The following is a 17,725-nucleotide window of genomic DNA, read 5'->3' on the forward strand; positions in this document are numbered from 1 at the left end:
TTGGGAAGCTCTCGGACAGGCTGTGTTAGTTCACCAAGCCCTGCTGTAACTGCAAAGATGCCAACATCTTTTAAAACAAGCATTTCCTTGGCAAGAAAAAGAATGACTGCGGGGAGAAGCAGAGAAAAGTTGGTGGATTTTTTAAGCAAAATTGAAAGCTATCTGATGTGAAGCAAGGCCAGAAATATGCTGTAGGCCCTCTCCTCTTTGTTTTACTTCATTAAGAGTTCTGCAGGACTCAAAGAAGCCCAAAAGTTGAGGTATTCAACATTACAGTTGACATGAATAAAACAAATCTGCAGAGTCAAAAAGATCCAAGAAAACCAGCTGTGCTTCACAAGCCTGCTTAGTGCTGGATTCTTCCAGGAAGTCTCTCATTAAAGCTCCTATTTACACTCTGGTTAATGAGAATATATTCTACTTCTCTACAAGTTTTGTAAAAGCTGCTCAACACAATGGGACTTTAGAAACTGATTTGTGGTCAGTCAGCCAAAGGAATGCTAAAACGTAAATCCTAACAAAAAGCGACCATGCAAACTGCAGGGGTTTAATAACACTGTTTGTAACTTCAGAGTAAAAACACAGCTTATGACTTTGGCTAACACGATTCTACTATGCCTTTCAAATAGCCTAGAAAGGTTGTAATGCTTCTATTTCAATGTCTGTGTTAGTTAAAAAACTGTTTCCAGACCCTGCAGGCTAACACCAATAAAATAGCAACCCTAGTTTAAAATTCACTGGAAAGAGTCTCCAAAAGAAATGTTGCATTTTTTTCTAGAGGGCTGAAAGTGTTGGTGCTCTCACAAATCTTTTGGATCCTCATGAGAAGAAATTTCTGCTTCCAATAAGCTGATGGGTACAGTATCCTTGCAAGAAGGGCAGAACTAAATTGGTTCTGCTCTGACCCATGTAAGCTGTCTTGAGGGTCGCTTATATTTAATAACAGATTCCTAGACATGAAGAAGATACAGAAAAAATGTGTCAAAGGAATGAAATTATTTAGTTTTGCATGTCTTACCTACTCAGACTGAAAGCAAAAACATACTTGCTCCCTTTCATCACGATCCATTGGCAGAAATTCTCCCTAGCTTTGCTCTGGCTTTCTATGCTCCTCCAAAACTTTAACATAAAGATATTCAAGTGGGGAAGATTGCACAGCCCCTTCCACAGCTCCCAAGACTTGGTCCAGCACACTCACAAGGCTGCAGACTTCAGTGAGGTTTGGTTGAAGCTTTTAAAATGTCAATATTTTGTATTAAGCTCCCCTGGTAAACTACTGAGTTAAATGGATTTTGATTAACCCTGCCCTTGACAGAGAGGAAACCTCCTAATTCATTGTGGTGAAGCCTGTACCGAATTGAACTGAGCACATTAACCTCAAACTCATTTTGATTTGGACATGAGCGAGACTGCAGCACATTTGCTGAACCTACCATAGCTGGATATTCAAAGCTTACACTAGATTCAAGCATTTCAGAATAACACCGGGAAAATCTGAGATAATTAATTTAAATAACCCTTCTGAGAATGCTGACTCTTTTTCTGAACTATTACATCTCCTAAGCCATGGTCAGCTACCTGAGAAAGAACAGGAAACAGAGACACGAGCACATCCATAAGAATCAACAAAAGAATCCGAATATATACTTTAAATCATTTGCAAAATGATACTGACATGCAATATTATTATCATTACACAAAAAAAAAAAAATCACTGAATGGAATGACACTATTTCTGAGACAAATTCCATTACTTTAATAGATGCCATTTTTGTGGGTATGGAAAATATCTGACAATGGCTAACAGACAGGTAAGCTTACTGTAGCCTGCTGGGAAGTTTCTGGATGAGGTCCGCTTCTCTCCTTTTGAAACTGAACGGGACAATGTGATTACTACCCAGGGTTGCTTGTGTACCACTTCAGCCAGGGAAGTTGTGAAAATGACAGGAAAACACGGTGCTGTTATCACATGACACAATAATGTATAACACGATACTCAGCTAGTTACACTACCCATAGAGTGCTTTGCATAAAAGATTAGTGAGCTATGTATTTTTCTTCCAAATTTCACCTCAACAGCCTCCCTGTACTGGGAGCAATGCAGCATCCAATGATTTGAATTGTATTTTAACATATTAAATCATAAGCAATTTCTTTTCTTACAGTAATGGCAAATATTTCCAACTGTATTACTACTATGATTAGAAACAGGAATAATTGTATTCAACTTATTAAGCAAATACCTGTATGCCATTGACATGTTGTTTTCTCAAGGCAGATTGACTATCACTGCTCTGTTTTTCTTGTGATCTTCAAAGCAGAACGTATTAAAAAATTATTTATTTATTTTTTAATCTAGCTTCCATCCTGAATCCAGCAATCTAGGACTGGTGGTCTCTCCCAGGTGGGCTTGTCATATCCTCTCTTAATGAATACGTTTGCATCACTTGAACAACTACAGCCTTTCTTATTACCTCCAGAGCCACACAATGACAGATAAATGAAGGTTAATTACCACTCTATATTACGAGACTTCTCTAAAAACAAAAATCAAGTTATGGATCTCTGAATCCCTCAAGCTGCCCAGCTTTGGAAATCTCCTTTCCTAATATGAGGACCTGTTATCTCAGAACAGTTTGAGCAGCTCAGCAAGATGGGCTCCTGCTGAGCACTTTGTGGAGGGCACACAGGAAACAAGCACTCAGGTCCTTGTACAAATGACCAGTGCAGCTATCTACAAACGGTCAGCAATGCAAACTTATGCTTTTGGTAAGCTCCTTGTTGGAAACACTTGAGAGATAGATAATGAGCACAGTTATTTCAACTACAAGAACCATTTTTGTTTCAACTACTCTAACAAGTGATTTTTCTAATTTAAACTTCCGTATCTAATAAAATTCCAACCCTAGTCCAGGAAGGCTAAAAGCTCTCCAGCTTCTTCGAGATTTATTTTCTATTTGTGATTAAAAAAACCCCAAACAAACAAAACCAACTTTGGGCTCCATCACAGCCTGAAATAACCTGAAATTCACTACCAAGAATGTACCTGGCAGTATTTTTCTTTCTGTGGTAGACAAGGACAGATTGGAGACAAAGAAATCATCTTACTGCAGGATAGAGATTGCTTTTTCAGAGAGATGCAGCCATCAGAAACGTGGTGACCAAAAGTGAGCTCATAAGACGAAGAAGACCAAACAAGACTTTTGTTTTTAAAGTGCCCCTTCTCTAAGACATAAGACTCTTACAAGCCAGTGAAACTAATTGCCTGTTAAAGGTCTCCATGCTCCACGGTCTAATAGTATGGTGAGATTTTAACTGTTGGTCTCCTCCAAGACAGCTGTGTGGGGCACAGTTTTCTCTACTGACTCTCAGGAGCCAAAAGGTAATTTTCTGCAAGCTCTGTAAAGATGGGTACAGAAATTATGGATGCTGTAAGGAGTTAGGCCAATGGTTCCAGAGAATCACCTTTCCCATCTTTCTCTGGTACGAAATACCCACCTAGAACATCAGGGAGACAAAACAAACCTAACTGGATTATAGAGAAGCCCCCACACTCCTCAGAGAGGACAACTGCCTTCACACTGCTGTAGCAAGAGATATTTGAAACAAGCACTTTCAACTGATGTGCACTTGTCTCTGCAAAGGCATTAGTTACACTGGGCAGGAAGGACCAGTTGCTCATCCAGATTTACTCCAAGCATATTTTACAAAGGAGGGAATTAAGACAGGCTCAAAGAGAGAAGACTGTTTAGGGTCACCATAACCACTGTAGACTGGTTTGGCCGTTTGCTCTTTTTTTCTGAGGTTTCCTAAAATGGATGGACCTTCACAATGGGAAGCAAGAACATCCACCTGAATCTCAAAGATGATGTCCGTAGTTGTCACTGCCATAATATACCATGAACCCAGTTAATCTAAGTCCTTTTCAGAAGTCAGTTTCTCACCCAAGCAGAATGGTAAAGCCAATTCAGCCCTGCAGGCCAACCCCCACCTCCATCACGTTCATCCAATCCACCTCAGTGTCCTTTCCATGAGCTCTTTGTACAACAGCTGTTTCTGGGTGCATCCTGTTCATTCAGTCCAGATGTCCTCAGTGGTAGACTCTGAAAGTCACTCATTTATTGGTGACGATGACCTATGGGGTCGAAGTAGTCCCTGAATCTGCAGACCCGCCTCTCTTTATTTTCCATTTCTTGATTTGTACAGAAGACAAAAGGAATGACCGATTCCTTCAGTTTGAACCCACAAAGCTGAAAAGTCAGCTCATGTCTCCATAGCCAGGGAAAAAGGCAAGATATTTTACTACAAAGTGGTGATTAGTCTGAAGAGATAAAGGATGTATTCTTGCTCTGAAGAAATGCGGTGTGATCCTGAGAATGCAGAATAGCAATAAAGTTTATTCCTACAGTTAGCAACGACAGTTGTTTATTGGGGTTTCCTGTAGGAACGTGGTTTGCAAGGTCCACATCTGTAAATGCAGGATTCAAGTCCAACTTAAATCATAGATATGAATAGTGGTGGTCCATATATAAAATCCTTTCTGACATTTCTGTATGTCACACAACCAGCAAAAAAAGTCTGTGACTGACCATCTCAGATTAACTGGAGTACAATAGTGACAGCCACTGAGGGTCACAAACCAGATACATCATCTGTACGATACAGCACAGACCACTCCTGTACACAGACACTAAGCTCAGATCAATGTGCAAGCCATGTCCTACTTTGTTCCTTGTAAATAATTAGTGAACAATATATCCAAAAAATGGGTAGAGACAAAATCTCCATGTGCACATATAAAGACACATATTCAGAGACATTATATATAATAATCTCCTTCAGCTCACTTTCCTCTCCAAACATCACCAATGTTTTGCATATTAAGCTAGCAGTTACTGTATCTGCCCCAGCGGAGGGAACGTAAGGATATAGGCCCTCTTCAGTTTCAGGACTTCATCCATAGTCCAGGACACTGGTCCCTAAGACATAGAGGATGGGACACCTATTGCCCCTATTGACCTTGGATCAATTCCCAGCTCAGAAAGCCAGATTCATGAGTCTAAAAGTAAAGAAGCTAAAGAAGAGAGGCCAAGAGGGCAGTCCAGCCTCTGAGATGTTATATAAAGACGATCAACAACATCTCCTGCTCCCTGAATAATTTTAACTGAAATCAGTACCGTCTGGTATGTTTTCACGGCACACCTTGCAAGCTTTGGGGGTGCTCGGTTTCCCCTCTGCTCTTAGGCAGGACAGCAGTGATGTGCACAGCTCAACAGATCCTAGGAACACCTTGAGACACAGATAACATGCAGGTGCCTGTCCTGGTTTCGGCTGGGATAGAGCTAATTTTCTTCTTAGTAGCTACAGCAGCGCTATGTTTTGGTTTCAGTGTGGGATTTGGTATGAGAGAAGTTGTTGACAAAGTACTGATGCTTTCAGTTGTTGCTAAGAAATCAAGGACTTTCCAACTTCCCATGTTTTGCTCGTCTGCAGGTGCAGAAGAAACTGAGCAGGGCACAGTAAGGTTAACAGACCCAAATTGGCATTTGGCTATGCCAATGGGATATTCCACATCATACAACAACGTGGTCAGTATATAAATGAGGGTTGGCTGCAAATGTCACTCTCTGGCTCTTCGGGGATTGAGGTTTCGGGATTGTCTCTGCTCTGGGATCGCTGGCTGGGGAACAGGCTGAGCATCATTTGGCAGGTAGTGAGCAACTGTACTGTGCATCACTCATTTGTATATTCCATTACTGTTATTTTCATTATTATTTGTATTATTTTAATTTTTATTTTCTTTCTATTATTAAATTGTTTTTATCTCAACCCACAAGTTTACCCACTTTTACCCTTCTGATTCTCTCCCCCGTTTCTTGGGTGGAGGAGGATGAGTGAGCGGCTGTGTGGTGTTTGGCTGCCAGCCAAGTTAAAACTGCCACAGTACTACAGGATATTTTTGATCAAAAAGCTGAAGTTCCAAAGACAACTCAACACTGGAGGAAGGGAGAATTTTTGGCAAATTCTGGATATCACCTGCAGTTCTTAAGCATAAAAAGTTAGTGTTGAATGTAGATAATCAGACCATTTGAAGGCTCGGATATCACACTTTCTCTATAAAGTATGAAATATGCGTTTTAGAAGGGCTTATAGAATTTAAAATGGCAAAGCACAGACAAAGAGGTCTTAAAATACTCTGAAAAATACACCAACAGATACAAATGTTATTGAAATGTTATTGAAAAGTGAATGGAGCTGTGGTCTCCCATTTTCCCTCTAATCCTCCAAAGAAGATGAGGGTATTTTGTTGTCCTGAATGCTTTTAAAATCTCCATACACCAATATTTACAACCTGTTTGCATATAAGTATGCACACGGCTGTCCTTGCTAGAGAATGCAGCACCTAGAAATAAAGGAAAAGAAAAAAGGAGAGAAAATTGTGCTTCTGTTATCACAACAGTATGAACAGAATAGAAGAGATGATACAGTCTCTGAAACTGCTTCACAGAATCACAGGATGGTTTGGGTGGGAAGGGACCTTAAAGCTCATCTAGTTCCAACCCCCCTGCCATCAGCAGAGACACCTTCCACTAGACCAGGCTGCTCAAAGCCTCATCCAGCCTGGCCTTCAACACTTCCAGGGAGGGGCATCCACAGCTTCTCTGGGCAACCTGGGACAGTGTCTGACCATCCTCACAGTGAAGAACTTCTTCCTAATATCTAATCTAAATATCCCCTCTTACAGTTTAAAGACACCACCACTCATCCTGTCACTCCCTGCCCTTGTCAAAAGTCCCTCCCCAGCCTTCCTGGAGCCCCTTCAGGTACTGGGAGGCCACTAGGTGGTCTCCCTGGAGCCTTCTCTTCTCCAGGCTGAACAGCCCCAACTCTCTCAGCCTGTCCTCACAGCAGAGCTGCTCCAGCCCTCGCATCATCCTCATGGACTCCTCTGGACTGGCTCCAGTAGGTCCATGTACTTGACCTACTTTCACTTCTCTTAAATAAGCACTGTGGCAAAGTTTCCAGTTCTCCAATGGTCAGGACAACAGATGTTTCTCAAACAGTCTTCCTCATTAGACCACATCAAATATTACTGAAGTGTTGACCTTGTACTCAGGTTTATAAACTTGGGCCTTTTAAACCAAGCTGACTAAACACAAGAAACACAGTCACCCCAACTGCTCTTCTCCAGGCTCTGGAGCATGACAGGTACCTCCAAAGCAAGAGCTTGGTCCTGAGCAGGCTGCAGGCACACGGCTTTTGCCATGAGCATCAATGGAGTCAAGGATGATGACTCTTAACTCATGTCTCAGGGAAGGTCAGCGACAAGTCACCCATGAAGCCATGTTATTAGATAAAGGGTAGGCAGCACGTCTCACTAAAAGCCAGGCACTAGAGGGGAAGTCCACAGGATACTTCCGTCCAAGGGAGACATCGCTCAGCTTTGCTCTTCTGTAGTGCCTCTCTGTGTCCCAATATGATGCAATTTGACAGCAAATGAAGTTCAGTTTGAAAATGGACAGTTCCAACTCACTACTCTACCTGATAATTTTCCAGTTTCCATCGAACCAGAATGCTCCACACACCATTCAACTCAGTAGAAAAAAAATATAGTTGTCAACTCAAAACTGCTGGTCTTCAGAGACCCTCCTCAGACACCATCTCAGTGTCCCTGGGGCAGGAAAACTGTGGACAGCATTACTAAAAACAGGTAACACAGGATGGCAGCTTTGCCTCTCTCCCTTCCCACCTTCCCTCACCCAACACGCTGCGTGAGCATCAGACATCACACCCTGAATTAGGAAATGTTGCACTTCATGCCTCAGTGTGTCTCAGATATCTGTGTGACAAATGCCAGGGCCCACAAGTGACCGAGGGTAGCAATGTCCCCATGGGGGCCTGCAGAGGCAGGGGTGTCCCAAGCGGCTTTGGGCAGGCACAGAAGCCTCCAGCCTGCCCTGCCTCCAGATAACCCCTGCTGCCATCACCGGCTCTTCTTCCACTCTCACCACCCAGGCTGATGTCCTCATAAGGGCAGGACGGGCCAGGTCTTGGTGCTTTGGAGGGTAACTGCCACTATCGCTGTCTTCTTACAGCCCTTAGCCATTGGTCACTCTTCCCCACTGCAGGAAGGATGGGCCTCCCTCACGAACCAGGAAGGAGACCCATTACACATCATATGGCTGCAAGGTTAAAATGCTGCTCCCAAATGAGCAGCTCTGACCAGAGCTCTGTGTGTGTAAGAGCAAAGACAACAGCTCCTAACTGCACCCACGATGGGACAGGTAACACAGAGCTAAACTTGTGGAGCACAGTTTATCAGAGATCCCTGATGAACTCCCTACCCCATCACAACCTTCTTGCCTAACCTCTGCCTCTTCCAAATGACAGCATGGCCCAGCTTCCCATCTGCAAAATGGGGAACACAAGAGTTCTGTGCAACATTTAAGTTTGCAAAGCTAAATCACTCGGCACATGTGAAGCACTCGGAGCCCATGGGAGCCAGGTTAGTATATAACATCAGGTTGTATTTGATTTAGACACCCAAATGTGATTAAGTTTCCGGAAGTTCTGAGAAGCCCAGGTCCCAACAGTGATGGAGGAAGCTAGATGCTCAGCACCTTTGAAAAATCAATGTGAATTAGCTTAATGGAGATATATGAGCTCCAGATTTTGGTTCCAGACATGGAAGGCCTAAATTCAGAAGCAGAGTGCTGAGATAACAAAACTCTCGCAGAAAGAAGAGAACCAGGGCACTGATGCTCAAAGGGACATGGAAGCTGCTAGAGAAGCTTATTTTGGAAGCAACAGACAACAAAAACACTCCTCTGCAGAGCTGGATTAGCACCTTAGAGAAATACCATAACTTAGAAGAAAAAAAGAAAGAAAAGACCTTAATGTAGCATGTTCGGTCAAAATCTCACACTAACTTTGGTAACACCTTCTTTGAAGAGGCAATCTACTTAAAGTTTGAGATACCAACCATGCGTGTTTTACAAACCATATCATCTCTGTCATCTAGGCCAGAGGTCACTGGCCAAACAAACTTGGAATTTCTGAAAGAAATAGGAAGGTTACACACAAGAAAAAACTCATCAGTTTGTCAAGAAAGGTCCCGAAGAAAATGATGTTTAAGACACACTGCTCTAGCACTACAGTGATGTTTGCATTAAAAATGAAAGCCTGTTTTCCACAGACTCACTCAAACACTCAAATGTATTTGCTGAGTCCTTGCAGGTATCCATTTTACTTGTGCTTACATCAAAATACAAACAAGTTTCACAGCGATTACATTCAGATACTGCAACTTTCAGGAAATGTTGCAGAACAGTCACAGAAAAAATTCCAGTTCTTAACTGGCACCTTTTACACTGAAACCTCTTTCTGAGGCTTTCAGGCATCACACCCTGTGATGGGAAGGGATCATGCGGCAGAAAGGTATCAGAAATCAGTAACAATAAAGATGTTAAATGACTGTGCTAGAAATGGAGAGCAGAGAGAGAAATATTTACAGGAAAACTCACACAAGTAATTGAGAACTTGACAATTTAGGGTACTCCACTTTGGTTTTAGTATTTTTTTGACAAATAGAACTCTCACAGGTTATTCCCTCACGAACTCAGCCAGCTGCAGGCTATGCAGCTAGAGAGCCTGCAACCACATGCCGTAAAAGTCTGGAAAAGTGTAAGAGGAGATGAAAAGAGAAGCAGACACTTGAAAGTGGGACAGCCAGTAAAATTCTTCCCAGGAATAATGATGGTCCCTAAACTATATAGAAAAAAGGAAGTAGCAGAGTTTAACATGCAATGGGACCTCCATTTGCTTTTGAGGAATCCAACCTTGATGGTCCATTAAACAAACATCTGCCAACACTCCTGAGGCATCTATCTGGAAAGCGTGCGATTCAAAGGTAACACAAGGAAAAGGAGGTCCACATGGAGCACCTTTGGAAGCTCAAGTCACAACAAATCCATGAAGACGCTCACATGCTACAGGGAGGTTATGGAGTCCAACAGGCCACTAGACAGTTCAGAAGCTGTGTTTGTGAGCATTAAAAGAGGTCATTTTATTTTGTCACCTTTCCAGATGAGACTACAACGGTCTGGTGTTCCAAGTTCTACAGAGCTGGCACCTCTGACAGTCAAGAGACTTCCCAGCTAGCAGACAGGATACTCAAGCAGTAACATGCTGTGTTGCCAAAGAAAATTCTTTGTGCATGCTCTTTTCTTAGAAGGTGAATCCAAATTCTATAGTCTGAATTCAAGATCAAGCATCAGTGCACCAGAAGATTTCCAGAAAGCTGAAAAACTCGTCTACAGCCAACTGAACAACTTGGTTCAACTGATGCCAGTGATGGCCAGCACAACACAGACAGTTGCCAGGCAAACCTGCCATGAACAGCTATATAGTCACATCTCACCTCATCATTCTTGTGTTAGTGTGATTTGAACCTCCCTTTCAGCAAAGGCCACCAGCTGCAAGTAGCTCTGTAGAGCTTACACATAGATAATCGAGTAATCTAATTTTGTTTGTGACCTAAATCCTATTTGTACACAGAAGAGATGAGGTAAAAGGTGGGATGCTTTCCAGTCGGTTGGAAATAGCAATTGAAAAACAATGGGTCAGAAGTTTAAGAGCTCACTCTAACCATGGCTTGTGTCCTCCAGCCTTCACCATGTCTGCTGCAGGGAAAAAAAAAAAGCTAGCATTTGTTAATCTAGTCTAAGTCAGAAATACAGTCTAAACTAATGAGAACCGTGGTCTCAACTGACAGTACTCCATGGCCTCCACTGTTACCCAGCCTGCAGAGCACGGCAATCACACACAGCCTTGCTGACTTCGACCAGGTGCAAGCAGGAGCATACATTTCCCTAGACTGGGCCACCAGCTGTCAGTAAAACACATCTTCTCTAGAATGCAGCCTTTCAAGTACAAATTTTACTCCCCAATGATTATCTCTAATTCAGGCTCTATTCTGCCTTTACCCTGTATAGGTCACATGTAAAATTACGTGTATCACTGTGCTGGATGCCCTACAGACAGGCTGGGTAGCGTGTCATAACTAGACAAAATCTCTCTCTGCACTTATAAAGTAGATTTGGTGGTAGTGGTCGCAGCTGAACTGACTGAGACACATCCTCCGTTATCTCCATCGCCACATACAGTCACAGAACTGGAATGGACCTTCCTTCCAACCCCTGCCTCGCTCCCTGCTGCTCAACACATCATACCAGGGCTCTGCCCACCTGGCCACAGGATATGAGCAGGAAAGCCATTCACAGCCACCTTTTAGTTGCAAAAAGGGATGTCTCAGCCCTCAGCATCACCAGGAGATTTCAGTGAGCCATAGCCCAAATTCCAGCAACCAGAAAAGCACCTCTAGTTTATAACCTCATTCAAAGCCACTCTGAGTCAGTCTCCTATTTAAAGGTCGCTTCAAAGCCCCCTGATTTCAGCACATGTTGTAATTGAGAAAATATTTAGGGCAAAACCCTAGCAGCACTGGAGGTGTAGGGAGTTTTGCCAGTGGCTCCAGCCTGAGCAGGTGTAACCTCTGCTCTGCTAGTTTCCTCTTCACTTGGTTTCCTGGTCATCTGTGACAAAGGGGACCTCCTTCAAAACATCCAAACACAGCTGGTAGCAGATGCACTGGGAAGGGAGAAGAATGGAGGTGTCCTGGGCTAGGCAGGGATGGGGCAGGAGCAGCGGGGCCATGCCACCCGCTGCCACTTAGCCACCAGCTTTCAGCTCCAAGGCCATTACAGAGACAGCACAGCAAAGCTCAGAGGTCCTGGCCACTCACCGGCTCCTCCTACCCTCACACGTGCTCTTGTATTCCTGCGTGTTGCTCTGTATGCTAGCCCAGCACCCACTCGTACATCCTGGAGGGATGTAGCCTCAAGCTGAGACCCAAACCATACAAGATGGCTCAAAACCACTGCAGATAAGAAAGGAAAGACAAGGGTAGGGGGCAGGAAGAAGATTTGGGAATCCACGTCCCAACTTTCTATATTCAGTAATGTTTAATCTATGCTCTCTCCCCATGGAAACAGTATTCCAAGGCACAGCCTATGTATTAAAAAGCCTCTACCCATGCAAGCAGTGAAGCTCTGAGAACAGTCGTCAGGCAGAAGCAAAGTGGGTGTGATGTTTGGCAGGCTACAGAGGGTATTCTGTGCCACAGGATGTAAGGCAACTAGGAAGCATTGGTCAGTGCTTAATAACACCATGTTCTGCAATTGTTCCTCCATGTAACATGCCATTAAAATCAAGGAACTAGCATGAATTAATGGAGACAGAAATCACGCACCTGGGAAACCTCCTGGTGGAAACCACACCGAGTCCCCTCCAACATGAATATGCATCACCCCTGCTCACAGGAGCTGAACTCCACCCCTGGCTTACAGTGATTCCCAAAATGGTTTCCTCCACACTCCACAACTTATTTTCCAACACTATGGAGACCTCACAGATCAAGAAAAAAACCCTAAAAAGAAAGCCAAACTCACACCTTGACGGAGTACATGGGGTCTGCCTCGGCACTGAGGAGGAGCATGGCTACACCCAATATCCTGAAATTTCCAAGGTTGTCTCTGGCCTGACGTGCCCTCCCTCCTCAGCAGTGGTGTCTTTGCTCCAGTGATGCAGTTCACACAGAGGTTTCCTCCCTCCTAACACACACACAGTCACAAGGAGCCCCATTTGCTCCTTTGCTTTCTGTCTACGTAGCAAGAAACCACACTCTTACCTGAACATCCACCAATCCAGCCTGATCAGTTCCCCGACCAAAACCTGTTAATCAAGCAAAATACAGCTAATATGCAATTTACATCTCATAGCAGCTACAGGACACTGCTGGCTGCCTCCTCTCATGCCCTAGCCAGAGCTTGGCGCAGGCAATGGACATTTGACGACAGGACCCCCGGCCTCATGGAGGCAGAAGCAACGGGACACCTCCAGATTGGTGGATCCAAGTCACAGAAACCCAAATTTCATGTGAGAAAGTGACCTCTCTGTATCTTCAGATCCACCCATCTGGACCAACAGGGTCTGCACAGGGAAATCCCCAGCAGCACTGAGTCAGTGCTCATCTCAGGAGGGAGCCAAGGCCACTCCACTCCATCAGGCTGGGGAAGAGAAGTGGTTCAATGGACAGAAACACCTGGGCCAGGAGGTCTGGAATATCGAATTCAAAGCTCTAAGTCCAGAAAGGTTTCTAGACAACAGAGGAAAAAACATTCCAGCCTCTCCGGGAAACAGGCAGGAGATGCAGAGACATCACCGTGATGCACCAGCTATGAGACAAACACTTGAGAGAAGCGTGCAACCAGGACACATGAACATTGCTTTTGAGAAACAGCATCCAACTACGGACAACAAAGGACATGAGGATGAATTATCCAAGCTTAGTCCGCCTCAACACAGAGAAAGCAATCCAACCAACAGCATCCACCTCTTACAAACAGAATGGCTATTCCAGTTTGTAGCCTCCTAAGCAAGCTTTAGCACAGACACATCACCATTTCTGACACTTAGAACGGCTATTACACCCAATCCAAAACACTTCCAAGCCCTCAGGATCCAGCCCCTGCCAGCAAATGCAACTCCCACAGAGACAGAACAGCGCTGTCTTAATGGACAATATTGACAGTCGTGAACCTTAAGATGTCACCGACTAACGACGAAAGCTCTTCTGTACTAGACAGGAGCTGCTGTGACTTCCAATGAATCCAAGACAGAAATCCGTGTAGATAAACACGGAAGAGTCAAATCCCTATAGATGGCTGATGGTGGGAACTTGCTCGCTGAGACTAAGTCCTTTATTTAATGGACATAAGGAGGTTTGAGAGGGGAAAGCGTCCCAGAGGGTGTTCTACAGAGAACTGATACAAGGGTTTGATCATGTTGAGGAAGACACATAAAAACTGAATATATAAATACTAGCTCTAGAACCAGTGAGAACACTCTATTTCAGAGAGGAAAAAAAGAGATGACAGAGGAGGACTTTTTGGAAAGGTCACTTGGGATGTTAAGAAGAATCATCTAAAGTACTCTATAAAATTTCTAGATGTTGTAATTACAGTTAATAACTCATCAGAAACATGTTTCTGACTCAATAAAGGCTTGCTTAAAAATCCCCAGCATAAAGAAGCTACCAGAAATAGGAACAGACCCCAGAGAGGGCATCCCTGGGGAAGCAGAAGGCACTGAAGTCAAGGAGAGAGGCAGCAACATGCAGAGCCAAGCAGAAGCAGTCTATAACCAGGGACACCCTGAGAGTCCAGGCACCAGGGGAAGCTGCAGGTGCAGTTTCTGAGACTTGCCACTGACAAAACTCTTTAGACCTGCCAGGGAACTTAGAGAGGAAAAACTGGGGACATTTGTGCATGTAGCTGTATTCTGCCACACGTACAGGCTGTGGGTGCGTCACCCATCACTCTAGATGGGTGGATCTGAGGATACATAGCTATTATTTTCTGTGACAGTGTACTGTATTTACTACTGTCAGGAACAGCTCTGTGCCACACTTGCATTCAAACTTTGGAGAGGGATACCCTGTAGCTAGCTATCTAGAAAACTCAGTGGGAGCTAACCCCTGCATAACTCCCTGGCATCTCCACGTTGAGATAGTGACAATCCACAAACCTTTGTTTATTTTAGTGCTGGGAAAAAAGAAAAAAAAAACCACCAACCTATTACAGTAATGTCTTTCACAAGTAATAGAGCAACCAGAACTTCTCTCTAATGAAATGTAACAAGCACTGTTACTTTTTTACTAAAGAGACAGGAAAATGACAATGAATTGATCAGGAACTTAATTATAGGCATATTTTGTATTAGCAGCTACAATTTATCTCAATTTAATCAATTCTGGAAGGCAGTAGCTCCAGCATAAAAAAGGAAGATCCCAAATTTAACCTTTTTTTAATTCTGAAGGGGAAAAAAAAAACCAAAACAAAACCAAAAAATTATTCTACAGTAACTCAAATTGACAGATTTCTGCAACTTACAAATAACTGAAGTAATCAAACTGCATTAAAATAACACTGCGTGTTGGCTAAATAATTTCAAAGTTGTTCCACTAGTTGTACCTTTGGCTTTATACTCACATGTGTGGATTTTGGAAAGGAACTCCAGAAGTATTTAGAGTAAATCTTGCTGTGGACTTGAAAGGTGGATTTGCAAAATTTAACTTCAGCGCTTTGCGTTTACCTGGGAGACATGAACATAAAGTAAACTTTTTGTCAGCAACAAAATATTAAGAGCATCTAGAAATAAAGAGGAAAAGATAAACACATTGTAAGAAAAGGAAAACGCATTTCACAACATTAGCAAATCATAGCTTGTGTTAGGGACACAGGGATGGAGAAATGGGAGTCAGCTCTCACCCCAAGGTCTTCCCCGCTCGCTTTCCAATTCAGTCACCAAAGCAAGGTGTCCAAAGCACCTCCTGTGACAGCTGGAGTACCAGCATCAACTGCCAGGGCTACAGAGAACCTCTATACCAGGGCCTGAGCATCCTCCATGCACAACCACTCCTTTAAAGAGACCCAGGCTCAACTGCAGTCATGGTGGCAAAGGGGCCCAACCTGCTTGGCACCACCTAAGCATGGCGCCAGACCCAGGGTAGACAGTGCTGAGGACAGGAAAGGGCACCTTGGTATGTCTTTTATGTAACACCCCAACCGCAGGAGGGCTGACAGGGTTCCTGACCCTCCTCAGCCTAACAGCAAATGCTGTCTGCTGTGCACTCCTTCTGCCAAGTGGGTCACCAAGCAGAGAGCAAAATTCAGCCCATCGGAGGGGTGATCAGGTGAGAGGAAGCTTTGGTCTGCAGCCAACTGAGAAAGCATGGGGAAAAAGAAAATAAATAGTAGGGTGGAAGTGGTCCTGGTGACCGCTCCAGCCACTGGCTATGCATTTTTCATTGAAGTTCAGATGACGTGCTTGAGCAACAGCAGGATCAGGGACTAAGAAGGGAGATGTCCCTTCTGAGCCCTCCCACTGGGTTGCAGATCCTGTCTTGTTCCTATTCGGCCACACAAAATCTGTGCTCCTGTCCACCAAAACACAGGAAGATGGGGGCCTCTTCCACACCCACCTTCCCAGGAGCCTGCAATTGAACCTGCCAGGCTTCCTGCTGCCTGGGTGATATCTTAACAACTCACTGCTGCTCATCCCAGAAGGCACTGGCCACCCAAAACTGGCACAATAGCTGGATTCCTCTGACAACCTTCCTTTGCCTGCACCCTAGAGCGGGTGTCATACTCCCAACCGTCCCACAGCACTCCTGGGAAAAGCCAGAAGGCACTATCTTGTTCTGCAGCGTTCTTTTACCTTGCAAAAAGAGGTGTTTTGGCTAACTCCAAGATTTTTTCCTATAAAGACAATTTTTTCTACATGTTTATTATACATCATTTTTTCTCCTGAAAAGCATCAAGTTGGAGCTGTTGAGTCCCACCCCAAGATCAGTGGAATGGCCCAGTATCACCAAATTCTGACTGACCTCCATCTCTGCCCTTCACTGTGGCTGCCCAGTGCTCTATAGTATGAGAATTATCTTATTTATGTTACTTATGTGCATGCAAAAAATTACTCACTTTGTGCAAGATGACACAAAGGAGTGCATTTCTACACATAGCACCATCGTGAGGATAAGCAAGCCTTGTCTCCTGATCAGACTTTGCCACACCAAAATCTTCCAGAGTAGGTTATGCAAAGGCAAGCCTACGTAGACAGTGAGAGGTAGGCACTGATACAGCAACAATATGATGTTTCAAGGAGCACCAGGTGACAGTAACATTTAATTCTCATTTAAATACTCGTCCATCCACACACACCACATCCTGACATTAATTCCCTCTTCCCTGAACATGGCACCCTGCTGCTGAGCAGCACAGGTGCTACAAACCATGAAGAGAAGAGCCAGATGTTGGGTAGGTAATGGAAAGAAGAATCAATCTTCTTTGATTATGGAAAGAAGAATCACAGAATCATTCTGGTTGAAGAAGACCTTTAAGATCATCAAGTCCAACCATTAACCCAAGACTGACAAATCCACCACTAAACGATGTCCCTAAGTGCCATCTCTACATATCGTTTAAATACCTCCAGGGATGGTGAGTCAACCACTTCCCTGGGCAGCCTGTTCCAATGCTTGACAATCCTTTCCATGAATTTTTTCCTAATATCCAGTCTAAACCTGCCCTGGCACAACTTGAGGCCATTTCCTCTCATCCTATTGCTTGTTACTTGGGAGAAGAGACTGGCACCCACCTCACTACACCCTCCTTTCAGGTAGGTGTAGAGAACTATAAGGTCTCCCCTCAGCCTCCTTTTCTCCACATAAACAACCCCAGCTCCCTCAGCAGCTCCTCATAAGACTTACTCTCTAGACCCTTCACCAGCATCGTTGCTCTTCTTTGGATGCACTCCAGCACCTCAATATCTTTCTTGCAATAAGAGTTTCTAAGCTCAGGTTCTTGCAGCACATGTGCCAAATGAACTGGAGAAAAATGACTTAAAAGTAGCCAAAGAACTCAATTTGCCCTTATATGTGACCCAGAAACAAAGTGGTTGGAAAAAACCCAAAAAGGTGGCAAAACCAAAACGAGCGTATCATTTTCTGCAGAACTTATCAACCCTCCACATCTTTGATGTCAATCATCCACAATTTTCTGAAAGTTCAGATGTTTGCATGACCAACAGGAATATGCATTGAATC

The 17,725-nt window shown here is 43.9% G+C and overlaps 1 protein-coding gene across 1 annotated transcript in view; it reads right to left on the reverse strand.

Annotated features, from left to right (window-relative positions):
• Positions 1 to 15,213, reverse strand: part of LOC104529619 (dual specificity mitogen-activated protein kinase kinase 4-like) — a gene marked incomplete at both ends in the record, with an annotated part of 29,358 nt that extends 14,145 nt beyond the window's left edge. Inside the window, 2 exons of the mRNA XM_029086480.1 lie at positions 1,822 to 1,917; positions 15,111 to 15,213. Coding sequence (XP_028942313.1) covers positions 1,822 to 1,917; positions 15,111 to 15,213 — 199 coding nt within the window. The remainder of the gene's footprint in view (positions 1 to 1,821; positions 1,918 to 15,110) is intronic.
• Positions 15,214 to 17,725: the final 2,512 nt, after the last annotated feature.

This window comes from Antrostomus carolinensis, unplaced genomic scaffold (assembly GCF_000700745.2).
Source record: "Antrostomus carolinensis isolate BGI_N321 unplaced genomic scaffold, ASM70074v2 scaffold12228, whole genome shotgun sequence".
Lineage (NCBI taxonomy): Eukaryota > Metazoa > Chordata > Aves > Caprimulgiformes > Caprimulgidae > Antrostomus > Antrostomus carolinensis.